Source organism: Octopus bimaculoides, chromosome 2, assembly GCF_001194135.2.
Source record: "Octopus bimaculoides isolate UCB-OBI-ISO-001 chromosome 2, ASM119413v2, whole genome shotgun sequence".
Classification (NCBI taxonomy): Eukaryota; Metazoa; Mollusca; class Cephalopoda; order Octopoda; family Octopodidae; genus Octopus; species Octopus bimaculoides.
In genome coordinates this window covers 28046479-28065250 of record NC_068982.1, presented here as the reverse complement: position 1 = coordinate 28065250, position 18772 = coordinate 28046479, and the positions used below count along the sequence as shown (strand labels likewise).

At 33.6% G+C, this 18772-nt stretch overlaps 1 protein-coding gene across 2 annotated transcripts in view; it reads right to left on the bottom strand.

Moving 5' to 3' along the window:
• Positions 1-5663: 5663 nt before the first annotated feature.
• LOC106872738 (protein FAM81A) overlaps positions 5664-18772 on the bottom strand; it is a 124648-nt gene continuing 111539 nt past the window's right edge. Inside the window, exons 4-5 of one of the 2 annotated variants that reach the window (XM_052976000.1) lie at positions 13919-14029; positions 5664-9887 (exon numbers count right to left, since the gene is read on the bottom strand). In XM_052976000.1, coding sequence (XP_052831960.1) covers positions 9684-9887; positions 13919-14029 — 315 coding nt within the window. In that variant the 3' untranslated portion in view covers positions 5664-9683. The remainder of the gene's footprint in view (positions 9888-13918; positions 14030-18772) is intronic. The other variant, XM_014919821.2, reaches the window with a different exon arrangement.

Here is an 18772-nt window from a genome sequence, read left to right as displayed (position 1 = left end):
TTGGGTGGTTTGACAGGAGCTGGCAAACCAGAGAGCTGCACCGGGTTCCAATTGTCAATTTTGGCATGGTTTCTATGGCCGAATGCCTTTCCTAACACCATCCACTCTACAGAGTGTACTGAATGCTTTTCTATGTGACACCATTACAGATGCTTTATACATGGCACCAGCGCAGGTGCTCTTAAAATATTTCTTACATACCAGGAAGAATATAATGCAAAAATATATGCAGAAGTTAATGGATTCTGCTTCAGCTACTTATAATAATTCTTACTCAAAATTTTTCTTCTGCCATTTTCCTAAATACATCCGTTTTTACTATTCATTGAACACTTCAAATAACCATCCATTATTCAGCAATCAAATATCAACACAGTATATAGTGTAAGCATATGGCGTAAACATTCAAATATCGTCACTATCTTTCCAAATCCTGTTGCATTTCACATGGAACATTCAGTTCTTTAAGTCGTTCCTCAAGTCGTCATTTTACCTTCTTTTTTGGCTGTAAATCTTGGTCTGAAAAACCAGCAGAAACAACTCCCTCATAAAGCCTATGCACATACCTACAAGCATTTTGACATACTTAGTAAAGTGTCTCAGTCAGTACAATTCAAGTTAATAGTGAAGACAACCAACAAGTAAACAAATTCCTGTCAGCTAGTATGTTGATTAAAACATCAGCCCACCATCAACAAGTTGACAGCAGGCCACTCAATCATTCAACAACTAGTCACGCCCTATGTTTAAACAATAGCTATCACTAATTCTAAAAACAGCCAATCAACACAACAAACTTGCTTCTGGTCTGATTCACTTAAGTTTGTCTTCCTGAGTTTGAAACTTCTAAAATTTTAAGAGATGGTAATATAAAAAAATTTAATCTGTAAATTTGATTGAATGGACCTCCATAAAATTTTTTGTAATATTTCAAAATTAGAATACTTTAAAAATTAAAAAAGGGACATTTATTGCTTAAAATATATTTTTTATATATTTTATTCTAAACACGTTTTATAAAAATTTAACTATATTTTATAAAAAGAAATATTTCAAAGTGTTCTTAGAATTAATATGTAATGTTCTTTGAAGTATCAGGCTGAGTAAAGCAACGTTTTGAAACATGAAATTCATCACAATATATTTCAACAATGCGGAAATTTTATTCATCAAAGTAAGTACCATTACAATCAACACTATTTTGCCAATGAATTACAAGTTTGTTTATTCTGGTAACATAAAAATCTGGAGTTCTGGAACTGATGAACTATTGGAATGCATTTTCAGCATTGGTTTGATTTTTGAACTCCTTCTCTCACAGGAAACCATCAAGGTGCTTGAAAAGATGGTAATCAGTAAGAGAAAGGTCTGGGAAATAAGCTGGGTGGGGAAGAACTTCGTAGCTAAGTTCCCTCAACTTCTGGAGCATCATTAGTGAAATGTGTGGTCAAGCATTGTCATGAAAAATGATTGGCCCTGTTGACCAGTCTGGAATGGAGGAGTATCAGTTTTTCGTTCATTTTAGCAATTTCATGGTAATATGTTTCTGCAATAATGGTTTTTCCAGGTTTTAAGAAGTTATTGTGGATGAGTCCAGCAGTACACCACCAAACAGTTACCATAACCTTCTTTTTGAAGAGCTCGGTGCTTCATTTTGGTCCAGTCACTGTGAAGAGCATTTTTTTTATTATTGTACAGAATCCACCTTTCATTGTAAGTTACAATATGGTCAAGAAATGGATCAGTCTGGTGACAGAAAAGAAGCGACAAGCAAATTTCATATCTGCTCATTTTTTGATTTTCATTCAAATCATGTGGTACCCATTTGTTGTCCTTTTTTGATTTTCTGATCACATGCAAGTGGTTGCAGGCAGTTTTCTTTTGCCAGTTCTTGAGTGGTCTTATGTGGCTCTTTCTCAATGACAGTCTTTAATTGACCATCATTGATGACAGATGGGCATTTACTATGCTCATGATCTTCAAGGCTCAGGTCTCCACTGTGAAATCATTTAAGCCATTTTCAAGCTGACCACTCACTGGTCATTTCCTCATCAAATGTTTTGTTGATATTGCAAGCAGTTTCAGTTGCTTTACGTCCTTTTTTGAAGTCAAATAGCAAAATTGCTTGAATATCACACTTTGACAGTTCCATTTCAGATGATTGTAACAATGGTGAAAAAAATAGCAGTGTTAATTTATTGATGCATTTGGGAAAGTTTATGTCTGTATTATCAGATAATTGCAACAACATGTTTTAAAAAATTCAAAACTCTGCAAAAGTCCAGTACAAATTCTTCATGGTTCAAAACATTGCTTACTTTTTACTCAACCTGATATTAAGCACTCTTTTAAGTGGGAACATTACTTATTTCTTAACTAAAAGACAAAAGTGAAGTGAAATAATTTACTTAAACTCATAATGTAGTGCCTACAGCAAAGTTTAAGCCCACTACATTTGGGCTCTTAGGATTTCTCTGAAAATATTTCCTTGACTTTTTATTTAAAATTTTCAAAGAATTTTGGTCAAAAATTCTATTGAGAATTTAATCCAAAATATTTCTAAAAGAACTATCATGAAAATTAGATGTAGTTTTATTTTGTCATTGATATTCATTTGTTTATTTTATTGTGTTTTTCATTATTGTTAAAATTAAAATTAACTGAAGAGGTTAAAATATTTTGATAAATATTATATCAGAAAATGTGCTAATAATTTCTGAAGAATTTTCACAAAATGTTTCCAGAGAAATAATTTTGGTTAAATGTTTATAAAAAAGTTTATTTAAAACTATTTCTGATTTAGGCACATGCCAAACATTTTGAAGAGAGGGGTTTAGTCAACTAAATTGATTCCATTACTTGACTGATACTTTATTTTATCACCCCAAGAGGGATGAAAGTTAGAGTGAGCCTGGGCAGGACTTGAAACCAAAATGTAAAGAGTCAGAACAAATACTACAAAGCATTTTGTCCAACATTCTAATGATTCTGCCAATCTACAACCCTGGAATTTGTTTAAAATGCCAAGAAAATTTGATGAAGAACATTTTGATCTTATTCAAAACATTTATTAAGTTTGAGAAAACTGGAACATTTCAAAGATATGCCATGGACTTTTTATCAGGATTATGTCCAAATTTCTGCTATAATTTTTTAAATCATAACTTGCAGTTACTATTGTTAAATTACATTTAATCTGCTTTCAGAATTTCAAAAACTTTCGTTGTTTTTGGGACAACTTATTTCAGATCAGCAACAAAAAGTTTTTAAAGAAAAATTTATTGATTAAAATATATTTTTAGTTTTATTTCTATTTTTCCTAAACATGATTTACAAAAATATAATATATTTTCTAAATTTTATTCAGTATGCTTCTATTAGCTATTTTCTCCCTTTTCACTTTAGAACAACAGTAAAGAAAAAGAAACATTATTTTTTTAATCTTTTATTTGTTTTCTTTAAATAGTCCATATTTTGTCATTGGTTCTGCAACATATCCAAGGTTAAAGATATTTAATTTTGAATAGACCGCCAGTTAATAATTTGGCTGTTTGGTTGATTGGCTGACTGTTTGGTTGGTTGGTTGGCTGGTTGGTTAGCCTAAGGAAGATTTATGATCAAAGGCATTCTTGACATGACCAAACTGCTTTTCATTTGGAATTAGTATATCTAGGACTACATTATCTAATGTACCCTTGCTATTTTAAAACAGAAGAGTATAAATTTGAGGGAGATTTAACTGTCACTTCTAGCAGGTTCAGAAGCCACAGGCACGTAGAGGCCTTCTCATTAGCTCAACTGTTAGTAGATGCCAAAGAAAGGCATAATTCACTGTTTAACTAAGAACAACAAAGTAGACAAAAACAGTCTAAATAAAATCAATGCAAGTTTAACACCATCACCTGATCCTGGATGACTTTTAATAGTACTCAATCTACTGCAAGCATTTGAGCCAGATTTCCAGTTTGAAGATAACTTTATCCCTTGCTTCTACTAATCTTTGATCACCTCTGACCAACCTGTCTTTTCCTTGTGTGTGTGTGTGTGTGTGTGTGTTTCACTGTTTAGTCAAGTTGTAAGGAGGGCAACGGTTCATAAACCTTTATTTTTTCAGCTCTTCTAAGATTGGTAAGAAGCAAGGGAGAAAGTTATCCTCAAACTGGAAACCTGGCTCAAATGCTTGCAGTAGATTGAGCTCCATTAAAAATAATCCAGGATCAGATGATGGTGTTAAACTAGTCTGTAGCTATGTGATTGAGAAGTCTGTTCCCCAACTACATGGGTCCAAATTCCATGCATGGAGGTGTACGTATCTGTATCTCCTTCTCTTGATATCACATGGTAATCGTAAATAAGCAGTATCTATTGTTTATAATTTCCTATAAAAAATATCTGGCCATAGGGAAATATTACTTTGCTTAGAGAGAGGTAAGAATTGGCGACAGGCAGGGCATCTGATTATAGAAAATCAACCTCAGTGAATTTTGTCTGACCCATACAAGTATGTAAAAATAAACATTAAAACAATCATGGTGGCGATGATGTTGATATATACACAGACATCTCAAAAGTAAATAGACTTTTTTTTTCCCCAGAAAGATTTCCTTCTAGAAATACAATAACACTATATGACGTTTTCAAATATTTAATCTAGTATTTAGTAGACATACCATATGCAGTGTTTTGGCAATTTAACCCACTTGGACATCTTACACGGTGGCAGCTACCACCCTATAATTTGTTTGAGGTAAGCTGCCATTTAACACTACCAGTCATTGTATGATGATGGGAACATCATAAGAGAGACAATTTCTCTTATCAACTCACATCATACCATGTCCGGTTTCTGTGATTGAAGAGGAGATAACCAATCTGAAATGTTTGCATCTCACAGTCTTGGTAGGTGGCTCTGTAAGCTGATTTTAGTGTATTTATATCATTTGTCAACAGTGAGAAATTTTCTCCATGACAAAACACAGTGAATGGGTCTTTTTTTCTTACAGGTTTGAATATGCTGCAAGCATATTTGAACTGGTAATAACCTTACATACTAATGAGTAGTGTCCACACAGACAAAAGGACATAATGAGAGGTACCTATTTACTTTTGAGCTGTCTTTGTATAGGCACATTATAACCAGATGGTTAAAAAGTTCACTTAAGAATTATGAGATCTCAGTTTGACCTCACTGCATGGTGTCATATTTATTATAAAGACTGATGAGAAAATATTAGATCTACATATTGTCTAATTACTATCAGCACATGTTCCACTTTGCACTTAGAAATATTTTCTTGTCATTTGCTAGTTTATATGTCTCTTATATATATAAATATTAACATTTATATTAATGTAATCTGCTTCCTCTCATACTCTCTTTTTCTCTCTGTCTCTCTGCATGTCCCTCTCTCTCTCTCTCTTTCTCAACACACATACATGTCCACACACACACACACACATACATATACACACACACACAAACACATATACACTCACACACATATATGCAATAGAAAGCTGATTGAAAAATGGGAGATATTTTTTTCTGAAGAATTTCTGGAAAAAAAAAATTAATAAAGATAAATGTTAAAGACTGATACGTATTTGTAAAATTAAAATTGCTTTTGTTTTTTGTATTTTTTTTTTTTAGTTTTAGCTTTTATTATTTCAAAACATTCACAAAATATAATATAAACTGAATAATTCAAACTGAAACTCAATTTTACAAAATCTTTTTTTATCTCCATCAAAATTATCAAAATTATAAACTTTGAAAAATATCCAAGTTATAAAACTGGAATATATTGGAAGGATTATAACATATTTCTATGAAGCAAACCACCTTCATAGATCAAAAAATTTAAGTATAAATGTAATAAAATATAGATTATGATTACATTCTGTCATTATATGATTTGTGTAAATTCTCCTTCACAAAACATAGTGAATAGTAAATTTGTCTGTGTAAATTCATCTTTTTCTCATATTTATTATTAACTACAATTTCCAACATTGAGAAATGAATCATAAATTTGTGGTACAATTACTTAAACCAACTCTGGTACATGAATGATAGTTAACCCTGCTTAATAAAATATAAACTCAGAACACACAAGGATGGAACTAAACACTGTTGATAAACAGTCTTACAATCATTTCTTATTTCTTTATTACCCATAAGGGGCTAAACATAGAGGGGACAAACAAGGACAGACAAAGGGATTAAGTTGATTATATTAATCCCAGTGCGTAACTGGTACTTATTTAATCGACCCCGAAAGGATGAAAGGCTAAGTTGACCTCAGCGGAATTTGAACTCAGAATGTAGCGGCAGACGAAATACCACTAAGCATTTCGCCCGGCGTGCTAACATTCTGCCAGCTTACCGTCTTAAAACAGATCAAGATTTAATACGTGGCTTGTAATCATTTCTGTCACCCACTACCACTTATTAATTAATTGAATAGGCACAGGTGTGGCAGAGTAGTAAGAAGTTTGCTTCCTAATCACATGGTTTCAGGTTCAGTCCTGTTGCATGGCACTTGCACTTTAGGCCGGTATCTTCTGCTACAGCCCTGGGCTGACCAAAGCCTTATGAGTGGATTCAGTAAATGGAAGCAAAAGAAGCCTACCTGTCATGTGTGTGTGTGTTACTGTCTCCTTTCCTTGATATTGTGTGATAGTTGTAAACAAGTGTCACCATCACACAAGTGGTGTCCTTCATTTTCAGTCTTCCATGGAAACATGTTTGGTCACAGGGAAATATTTCTTATTTCTTTACTGCCCACAAGGGGCTACACACAGAGGGGACAAACAAGGACAGGCAAATGGATTTATATCGACCCCAATGCATAACTGGTACTTATTTAATCGACCCTGAAAGGATGAAAGGCAAAGTCGACTTTGGCAGAATTTGAACTCAGAACATAGGGGCAAACGAAATACTGCTAAGCATTTCGCCCGGCGTGCTAACGTTTCTGCCAGCTCACCGTCACAGGGAAATATTTCTTTGCCTGAAATGAGGTGAGGGTTGGCAACAGGTAGGGCATCCAGCTGTAAAAAAATATACCTCAACAAATTTCATCTGACTCATGCAGGTATGGAAAAGTGGACGTTAAAATGATGACAATGACGACAACAACAGTACCAATGCGGACATTGATGATGATCTGCTACTAAGATTCATAATATAAGAAGAATGAGATTACATCATAATCTTGTCTTCCCAAGAAGTAGAAGTATTAACAAATGTATGAACACAATTTCAAGCTCAAATTGAAACCAAGATGAAACCTTGATTAATTAAGAATTTGCCGCGAGACACACTTATTACTCATTGGTAATATATATTGACTGAGTGACAATTTTAATAGCTTCTCTATTTAAATTCTACTTTTGAACATTCCTGATATTAACAACCAAAGTATGTTGAGTTATTTTGTGCTTTTTTTTTTTTACAAGCCACATATTAAATTTTGATCTGTTTTTAGTAGATGTCAATTCAATTTGAGATTATCTAACATTATCCAAGAAGTAGTATTCATCCTTACCATTTCACCATTATCACGGCTGTCATAACAGCATTATAGGACCCAAAGCAAAGTCCTTAGGTTCTACAGTCACAGCATAGATTAGCATTGGGCCCCTAAGACCCTGAGAGGAATGGCCAGTGTATTCCACACTTTAAGATAAAACTGGTCATTATCACTACTACTTACTTGATTGGTCTAGCTTCTCTGATTTTTTCCATTACTAGCACTCTCAAAATAACTATTGTCATCATCATCATCATCATCAATACAGACTGTTGTCCACATGAAGAGGTCAACTAAATCTTGTAACATTCAACAGCAGGATTCAGTCAAATTAGTCGACCAATCACCTTTGCCCAGACACTCAGTCCTCATTCTTTAATATTTGTTCCTTTAAGGGAAGATCAAATCATGGTAGTTGGAGACATCATACATTGCTACACAATTCCTTGCTGGTTAGCTAACAAACTTAGAATTAAGATATAAAATACAATTCCTCATGTGTGTTGAGCATGTTTGTAACTTTTCTGGAACAAAGTTGCCAACTGGAATGTAAAGTATTGCCCTTTTGTTTTTGTTTTGTTTTGTGTGTCCCCACCACCACCACCACCACCAATTCAGTTCATTAAGCCTTCCATAGATTGTATTTTCCTTCACAGCCCCAAATACTATTTGATAGCAACTTTGGTAAGTTTAGATAATTCTTTACTGAAAGGAACTCATGGCATTGTGAAATGATAAGCGAAAACGCTGGAACCTGCTTAAATAAGTTCATAAATCTGTTATAAATTATTTTTTTTTTTAAATCAAAAACCTTGAACAATACAAACAGACAATAAATAAACCAAAATAGTATATAAATATATATAGCTTTTTCATGTATTTATAAAAGAATGTGTGATTTGAAAGTGACAGAAAACTAAAAATAAATAACAATTTTCAACTCTGTTGAATAATCCATTATTCCACATCAGTGCTTTGGTTACAATTCATTTGGAAGACTGGGTATAGCTGGTCTGTTATAATCTAATTTAAAATGTATTATTTTAGGAAGCAGCTTAACCCAAGCAATATAGCAGTATCAGTGAAAATATATAATGCAGTTATTTTCAATGTTTTGTGAAGGTATAACTGCAATCACCTTTCACAAAGAAAAAAAAGAAAAACAAAACATCTTCATAACATGGTTCTGTTTCTGTCAGCTCTTTGGCAAAATAAAATGTTTAGTGCATCACAGTGTATCATTGATACACTAAATTTGATTTTGACTGGATTTGCATTCAGAAATACGATATATGAAATAAATACTGAGAGGAATGTGTAGCCTAGGCATATTCAGACATAAATGAAACATTTTAATTAATATTTGTATAAATATAGTATATTACATGAACATGAATAAGATAATGAATGAATGTATATAGATGTGTGACAACAAGCACATATCATGGTTACTTTGGAACTTTAGAAGTGATTTAACCCTTTAACATTCAGATTATTCAGCAGTTAAATATGCTTATTTATTCACATTGTTTTGAATTAACCATGCATTATCTCGTTGCTTCAAGATTTTGATGATGTGATTGTTTATTTTTAGGGTAGATGGGAGAGGCCGAATACGGCCAGTTTGAACATAAAACAGGTGAGATATTAGGGCTGGATATGGCTGGCTTAAATGCTAAAGGGTTAAAGACTGCATAGGTCAATACTCTCAATGTTCATAAATACATCTGTGGTTGATAAAATAATTAAAAATGCTTGGTAAAAAAAATATACAATATATATATGAACATGGCTTTATATATTTAAATATTTAAAGTCATGTTCAAATGCACCTCTACTATGGTTTGATTGTCTAGCTTAAAGGAATTAACTTTATTTCTGAATATACATTTATTAATGTATAAGTTCCCATTGTGTATTTTATATACATCTAAAAAACAAGAACACATACCTTTACTATACTGGTACACTGACATATGAAAAATGCAATTTTGTGGGGAAGATAGTCATTTCATTCAACGAAATTTTGAATGAGAAAAGAGCAAAACAGAACAAATTATATTACTGTGTGTTCAGTTTAGTTGCTCACTGTCAGTGTTATAAACTAATAAAATGTGCTGAAATACCATAAAATATATGGCCATGATATCACATAAGAACTACCATTTTCCTTATCTGACTGATTTCTTTACGCAGTAACTGTTCCATAAGCAAGCATTTGCCATCTACTATTTTATCCATGTTGCTAAGTCCTTCATGAACAGCCAGAAATCCACTTCGACACTCTTCTTTCCAATGATCCATGTTTTTCTGAAGTTGCTTATAGACAGTGTTTAATTGATCTTTCATAAACTGAAGAGATATGGACAAAAACAAAATGCTGATTTGATAAGTCCGATTAATATCAAAGTGTGGTTATTTTTTTAAAACATTTTTATATTAACTCTACTTCAAACATGGATTAAACTTGTCAGTTCATAAGTATTATTTAAACATAAATCATTAGCAAACAGCAATTAAGCATGTAGGATAGATTTTGACTAATTAAACTATCAGACTTTATGTCTAATGATTCTAACACGAAAGGTATTTGTGATGAGAACAAAGAGAAGAAATTACAACAGAAATGTAGTATATTGATTATAAATAGTCAGAATTAAACAGTAATTACTAAACTGAGAAAGTAGAAGTTAATAGATAAAATGTTCGAAAATAGGGATAAGAAAACAAGCATTTTCTTAAACATACCAAAGTGTGTATAATACTGTAAAATGTTAAAAAATACTGTAATGTATCCTCACTCTTTAATACAGTGATTTTGATAGCATTTGAAACTCTACTCTATGGATCAGTAGCCCAGCACCTTAACCTCTCAACCACTACAAAATGAGACACTATCAAAATATTACAACGGCTTATTCTGGCAGAAATAGTACAATTTTTAGAAGAATGAATTTTATTTAAAATTCCTTATAGAGAACAAGGATACAACCAAGCACTACTTTGTTCTAATGGCTACTAAAGGCTATGTAGTCTTGTTCTACATGTAAGAAGGAATAATTGGGAAACTCAATATTTTGTAATACTTGAGTGCATAAAAGTGCTGCCGAAACAAAAAACATTGACTAGAAAGCAAAACTTCAAGTATTCTCACAACATTTGAGAATGAGGTAAAGATTAAGAATTACTCATAAAGAGCACAACATAAATTCTCTGACTTGGTTGAAATTAGATACGCTGATGAAGTGAAATATGTCATAATGACTAAAGTTAGGAAGGGAGCAGAAGTTTAAAAAAAAACTAGAACTTCTGTGAGAAACAACAAATTTCTTGAACTAATGAGATAGCCTCTATGAAAACAGCAGTCAAATATGCCTCAAATTAAACGCTACCAATTTAAAATACATGATGTTTTGAAGTAAAAACATTGAGTATGAACTCAAAGGAAGTGAAATGGTTGAAAAGAAACAAGATGAATGAGTTCCATTGAGTGTGCAATGTTAATCCTCAAGAACGGTTAGGAACAAATAAACCCAAGACTTCTACAGATATATGATGCCGAGTAATAATATCTTCTGAAAATGTGCCATGAATAACCTTGAGGTTCACAAAGGAGACAATACGAGACTAAGGCAACGCAAGAGATGCAATGAAAGCCTGTTCGACTCATACCATATTAAAAACAAACATAGAAACTGAAAGATGATATCCTTTTATAATAATTCCAAATAAAAAACCACATTACTATTTTCTTTTTTTCATTTTTTTTTTTCTCTTTATTTGTGAGCATGGAAAGCTTCAAAAGAAAATCAAGAAAAAAGATTCTGAGAAGAATCTCTCAAAATCTCACTTTACTGCATAAATACATACTGAACTGGAACACTTCGGAAAAAGTAAATATTTGTGATTATTATGCTATAATATTTAAATGATAAGGAATTGGTTTCTATATTTGAAATATAAGTTTGTGCAGTGTTGCAAAACAAATATAAAATGGTAGCAGAAACAGTCTAGTGATGATTGCACCACATAAACTGCCAGATTAAAGAACTGAATTCCAATAAAATGAACAAAGGAAGCAGTTTGTAATGAAAGTACTAGAATAAGTTGTGGTTTTGAGGAAAGAATTATAATATACTTGAAGTAAGAACATATTGGAACTTCTCTAGACACTAGATTACATGGTAATACAACAAATTGGTTGTTTACAATTTTGATTTTATATGAACTAACACATGTATGCATGTGCGCATGCACACACACGCACACACACACACACACGGACAGACAGGTGGTGGGTTTATAGTTGCTTGATTTAGTAGCCAAATCTCCATCCAATTGCATCATACTGCCTTGAAAAGAGGACACATTAGATAATGTCATCCTAGACATGCAATGCTCAAGAGGAGAAGGGGATGGTCATGGCTGGAATGTCTTTAATGATTGGCACCATCCATTCATAGTTGACCTGAGATTAAACAACAGTAGTAACAATATTATATATTTATACTATACTTCAAAACACTATAACTTTGCAGTAGACTATGTTGACTGTTACATCACACTATAACAGTGCTCTGCAACCAGTATGCCATGAGACGATGCTAGGTGTGCCACAGTGTAACCAGAATATAATTTTTCCCCTCTATATTTTTAGTTATATTTTTACTTCAGGTGTGCCAACGAAATTTTGATAAGAATACATGTGTACCACAAGTGAAAAGGGGTTGCGGAGCACTGCACTATAATAAACTGCAATAAACTATATTGACTGTTCATCTTATACTATAACATTCTACAGAATAATATAGTACACTATTTTTACTGTTATAGTACACTATAGCACATCTCAACGCATTACAGAACAGTATGTTGACTGTGAAAACTTATATTGTGACACTCTGTTGTATTTAGTAATAAATAAAGAAAGAAATGAATAAAAAAGAAAAGAACTCTAATATTATTATGTGTCACTTCTTATTAACCTAGACAAAAATATTTATAACAGCAATTACAATAACAGCAGCTTTCACCAGTCACGAAACAACATGCAAGTAAACAATATTTCAATTATTAAAAGGTAAAAATACATTTCTCTTATTGTTTCATCATTTGTACATCACTAAGGAAGTTGGCAGTAAAGAATAATAACTGCAAGCCATGATGTACACAACAGTTGAATAATTTTTGAGAAAGAATTGACAAACTATCAACTTCACTCATCTGTCACAACCTATTACTTCAGCCTTATGCAGCAGAGGCTATCAACAACTTTTTTACACTGTTTTCAACTCCAAGCTATCTTTTTGCTTCTTCCCAGTTTGATCCTGGTATCTTTGGCCTTGCAACTTCCTTTCAAATTTTGCTGCACCACGTCATATGTTTTTCTGAAGGAAGGTCTTCCTCTCTCAGGTCTTGTTGGTTGTTGTGAATTATCACCAATGCTTCTATAACTTTACTTTTTCTAAGGTAGGAGTTGTTGGCCTAATATAAACTCCTTTTTACCTCTGGTTAGAGGTTGTCCTGCAACAGGGGCTGGGCCTCTTGGTGGCCATTTGGTTTCTGCCATGGGTGGAAAACAAAAACAACTGGAGAAGCTTTACAAAACAATGGATTACCATCTCAGTTGTTTGTGTTTTTCTCCATGCTACTAGCAGTCCACATTGCTATATTGATATAAGTTGAACAAACCACCTGATAATTTCTTCCAATGTTCAATGAAAACAATTTTCATATATTGAGACTCATGAATACTCCTACCTGGTTAGGCCTGCAGCATCATAACAAAGTGAGACTGCATTGCAATACACAGATGCTTGAATACACAATAATCATAAAATTTTAATGATTATCATGAGAATACAGCAGTGTTGAAGTAATGGAGATGTTGAAACACCAGACAGAATGGATTCTGGTGTTCTAGCTTTATCTACACTGAGTTCAAATTCTGCCAAGGTCAAATTTGCCTTTCATACTTTCAAGGTTGATATAAAAGTATCAATATTCAAGGTGGTGGACTGGTAAAACTACAGGAACATTGGGCCAGATGCTCTCTGTGCTCTAAGTTCAAATCCAGCAATGGTGTTCTTGGGTGGTAGACTTACCGAGTGGTCTGGTTTAACACCACCACCTTCCACCTTGGGTACTCTTTAGCAGAGTCTACTCCATTGCAAGCATCTGAGCATTCAAATATACCTTCCTCCTTCCTTCCATGTCATGAGTCATTCGCACTGCCTTACTTCTAACAAGATGAAAAAAAAAGTATCTATAAGGTTACAAAAGTCACTTCAAGGAGGCAAATAAAGAGAAAAGCACTCATGACAGCCAAACAGAGACCATCAAGGAAATTAATAACATAACTGGATTGAATTTGAATTACCCACATGTTTAAACTCATCCAATGATTTCTCATTAGAGCTTAACTTTTCTTCAAAGTTTTTTAACTGCTGTTCAATCTCTTGCTGTTTTTGAAGCCATTTTTCTTCAATTGTGTACTGGAAAAGACAAAGCAAAAGTGTCAATTACAAGGGGATATTTTAATTATGTAAGATGAACTTATAATGAATATAATAAGTTTAAGATACTGAATTGTTGATCATATGGCCAAGAGTTCAAGTTTTAGAATAATTATGGTTTTGAGTCCCTAGGCAAAATAGTCTATGACCTTGCCACATTTCTACTTTAAATGTTCATGTTTGACTGCCAAATAATATTTTACATCTTGGACATATATTACATACATCATGTATATTACATGCATTAATAAAGAGCTTTTAATTGGTCATTCAATCTGCTAGAAGAAGCAGCAAAGAACATAGCACTAGATACTTCATTTTCTGGCATACAAGTATATATTGCAAATATGTAAACATTGAAACATCATCTCTATCTTTCCAATCCTGCTGCATTTCATATGGGATTTTAGTCCTCCAAAGTTGACTTCATGTATAAGTCAATCTATCTCTTTTGGCTGTAAATTTTAGTTTGAAAAATTCAACTTGTATACAGAAAAACATGATAACCTTAAAATTAAAAATCACAGCCTAAATGCCTTTGACCAGAAGCTTACTCAATCAGGTTTGACTTGAGGTTAAACAACAATATCATACAAAAGAAATCAATTTTATTATTGAAACAAAAAATAACAGGCTGAAATTATATTGGAAAACAGTAAATTAAGATGTTTTTAATTTAATTACTTTTTGAGGTATACTGATGTCATCATGAACTACAGGGCTTCTACTGCTTAGCACTAGCTTTAGAAATGTTAACAGAATCTAAGAAGTAATGTTTGTTGCCATTTCAACATGGCTGTTCCACATGAACTGACGTTACTACCATTTTTCAACCCCAAGAAGACACCTTCTCTAGCTGGTTATTGATGCAATCTGCACCTGATATATATTGCAAGTCAGGGAGCAAACCCCTACCATCTTCCAGTTGCTAGAAGATGGTAGTGGTTTTCTCACTTGCTTGAAATATATATATCAGTTGCAGATCGCAATCAATAACCAGCTAGAGGAGACATCCTCTTGGGGTTAAAGAATGGTGGTAACATCAGTTTGTACAGAATAGCCATGTTGAAGTGGCAACAAACATTACTTCTCAGTGTAATTACTACTTTCATCTTTTATAGAGATTTTCTAACTAGATGAATCTAACATTCCTAGAAAATTTGGTATCTACTGACCATAACTGAGAGGTGCAAAATTAAGAGCCAAGGTCAAATTCACAAAAACAAGGTTATATTGAAAACATTCTTTCAACCTATCAGTTAATCCTGTAAGACCAAATTCTCTCAACAACTATGTCTTAACCACTATATCTCCCCAAATCAATGATTCTCTTGTAAGTGTCTATGTACAGTGTGGATTTTAAAAATATAATTTAAGGATTCAGAAAATCCTTCTTAATGCTAAATACTAAAATTATGAGTAACATGTGATTCTTAATTTTGTAAATAACATAACTTCGTTATACACAAAGTGCAGGCATGGCTGTATAGTTAAGTAGTTTGCTTTGCAACCAAGTGGTTTTATGTTCTGACCCTCTGCATAGCACCTTGGGCAAATGTTTCCTAATATAACCCCAGATCAACCAATGCCACATGAGTGAATTTAGTAGACTAAAACTGTAATTAACTAAACATTGTGTTTTTGTGTGAACATGTATGAGTGTTGATATTTTGCATATCACTATTTGAGCAAAGAAGAGACAACAGTGACATTCTTTGTTAACATTATGACTGGTCAATGAAGGTTGATCACAGGAAGAGCACCCAGCCACAGAATCCTGCTTCAAAATCAATTCCTATCCAAGCCATACCAGCTCAGGAAAATGGACATCAAATGAACAAATAAATAAATAAACATGATGAATAAAATAAAATAAGCAATAACTTGCTCTGTTTTTTTTATATCTTTCAACAAGAAAATATAGTTTTGATCATCTTTCTATGGAAAGTGCTAGAGTCATTTTTTTAAAAAAATTTAATCTCTTATGCACTGTGAAGTCAAAAAGATTTAAGATCATTGTCCAAAATGTATATTTGAAAGATAGTTTTGGTGATAAAGATGGTGTAAAAATATTTTAGATAAAAACAAAGTGATACATTTCTTATTGTAATTTAACCATATGAAGTAGTTAGTTTATTCTTTGTGAATAATGAAAGACTTTATCAAGTGAATGTGAAATTTGATGGAATTGTTTCTCTTGAATAGAGGAAATGTCATGTATTACCTATCACGAAGGATTTCCTATAATTAGAGTATCTTAAATAAAAGCTCATATTTCTAATTGGTGAAAGACTGAATGTAGTGTTTTTTCATGCCTTTCTCAAGTGCATTAGTGAGTAACAACTAAATGGTGACTATGGTCTCATATTTCATGTTCAAATCCTTGAAGGCTTTGATAACAACTTTGAGCTCCAATAATCTGGTTGATGTAGTATCACAACATCAAACAGACTATTGTTATACACCACTGGTCACAATGCACTTCCTCACATTGTTGTGGCTTTTGAAATGATGCCACCCTGCTGGCTGGGCAGATAGTCTAACATTTCCCTTGAATGAAATTCCAGTCCATCACAAGGTTACCCATGTAAACCTGGGTGGAATGGAGCAATGCTCAAGAACACAATGCACCACCAGTCTTGAAACCACAATCTTGCAGTCATATGGAGTATTCACTCCATATATATATTATACAGCAATGAAATACCATTGCTAATATGAGAAACCATTATTACTAAGGTAGTACACTGGATTGGTAGACATTCCAAAAACCTGAAACTATAAACCTTAACATTATTATATCTTTACAACCCTGGGTTTATATCTCTCACAGGTGTCTATTTTATCATTCGACCCTTCAGGTGCATATGATAAATACCAGTCATGTACTGAGGTTCAGTCAACAACAGATATCACTTCTCTGCAAAGGTTTGGCTTTGTTCAAAACCAAAAAGAATCATAATCATCCAATGACACTATTATTATTATTAGACAGCGAAAGCTGGCAGGATCGTTATCATGCCGGGCAAAATGCTCAATGGTATTTTGTCTGTCTTCACGTTCAGAGTTCAAATTCTGCCAAGGTCAATTTTGCCTTTCATCCTTTCAGGGTTGATAAATTAAGTACCAGTGAAACATTGGGGTCAATGTAATCGACTCGTCCCTTCCCCACCAAATTTCAGGCTTTGTGCATATAGTAGAAAGGATTATGAGATGCCAAAGGTGTCAGTGATGACAGCAATGGTGGTGGTGGCAGTGGTGGTGGTGAGGGGAGGAGGAGATAAGGTGGAAGAGGAGGAGGAGATAGGGTGGGGGAGCGAGGAGGAGGAGGAGGAGGGAAGACGAGGATGGGAGGGAAGACGAGGATGGGAGGGAAGACGAGGATGGGAGGGAAGACGAGGATGGGAGGGAAGAAAAGAGAGGTAAAGGAGAGAAGAAGGCAGAAAAGATGAAGAAAGAGGAGAGAAAGATGAGGAGGGAGCAGGATGGAGAATGAGAAGAATGAGGAGAGGAACAGGATGGAGGAAGAGGAGGTGAACTGGAGGATGAAGAGGAGAATTAGGAGGAAGAGAATAAGGAGGAGAAGGTAGAGGAGGTAGAGACACTGGGGCTGTATTTGATATCCAGCTGTCACTCATAAAAATGAAACATTTATTTTACTTATAACTTAGGCATGCATTGCATTCATACAGGAAATACCACTAATATATACACTTGTGCATACCTAAACATCTATTATAGAAATATAAAGCTGAGTAGGTTAAAACTGCAAAAGCATGTTAACCATCATAAACACTATTGTATGTATATTTATATATATATATATATATATATATTAGGCACAGGAGTAGCTGTGTGATAAGTAGCTTGCTTACCAACCACATGGTTCCGGGTTCATTCCCACCGTGTGGCACCTTGGGCAAGTGTCTTCTACTATAGCCTCGGGCCAACCAAAGCCTTGTGAGTGGATTTGGTAGACGGAAACTGAAAGAAGCTCGTCGTACGTATGTATGTATATATATATATATATATATATATATATGTATGTGTGTGTATATGTTTGTGAGTCTGTGTTTGTCCCCCCAACAATGCTTGACAACCGATGCTGGTGTGTTTACATCCCCGTAACTTAGCAGTTCAGCAAAAGAGACCGATAGAATACGTACTAGGGTTACAAAGAATAAGTCCTGGGGTTGATTTGCTCAACTAAAGGCGGTGCTCCAGCATGGCTGCAATCAAATGACTGAAACAAGTAAAAGAAGAAAAAACAGAAGAATATATACACACATGCATGTATTTATACACACACATATAATATATATTCATTATTACTGATTTATACTCACTGAATAAAATACGCATCTCTATAAAAATCAGCTCTACTACCTGAGGCATATGATATGACACATGAAATTGCCTTATTCAGTAATGACTTGTACCAGGATAATGATCAATAATTCTTCTACTTTCATAAAACAACCTTTAATGCTTTCCAAAGATTCACGCCTGGCACATAATTTTAAATCAACATATGCATATACAGACGTGACTGCATGGTAAGAAGTTTGTTTTTCCAACCACATAGTTCCAGGTTCAGTCCCACTGCATAGCACCTTTGGCAAGTGTCTTCTCCTATAGCCTTGAGTTGACCAAAGCCTTGTGAGTAGATTTGGTAAACAGAAACTGAAAGAAGCACATCATATATATATATATATATATATA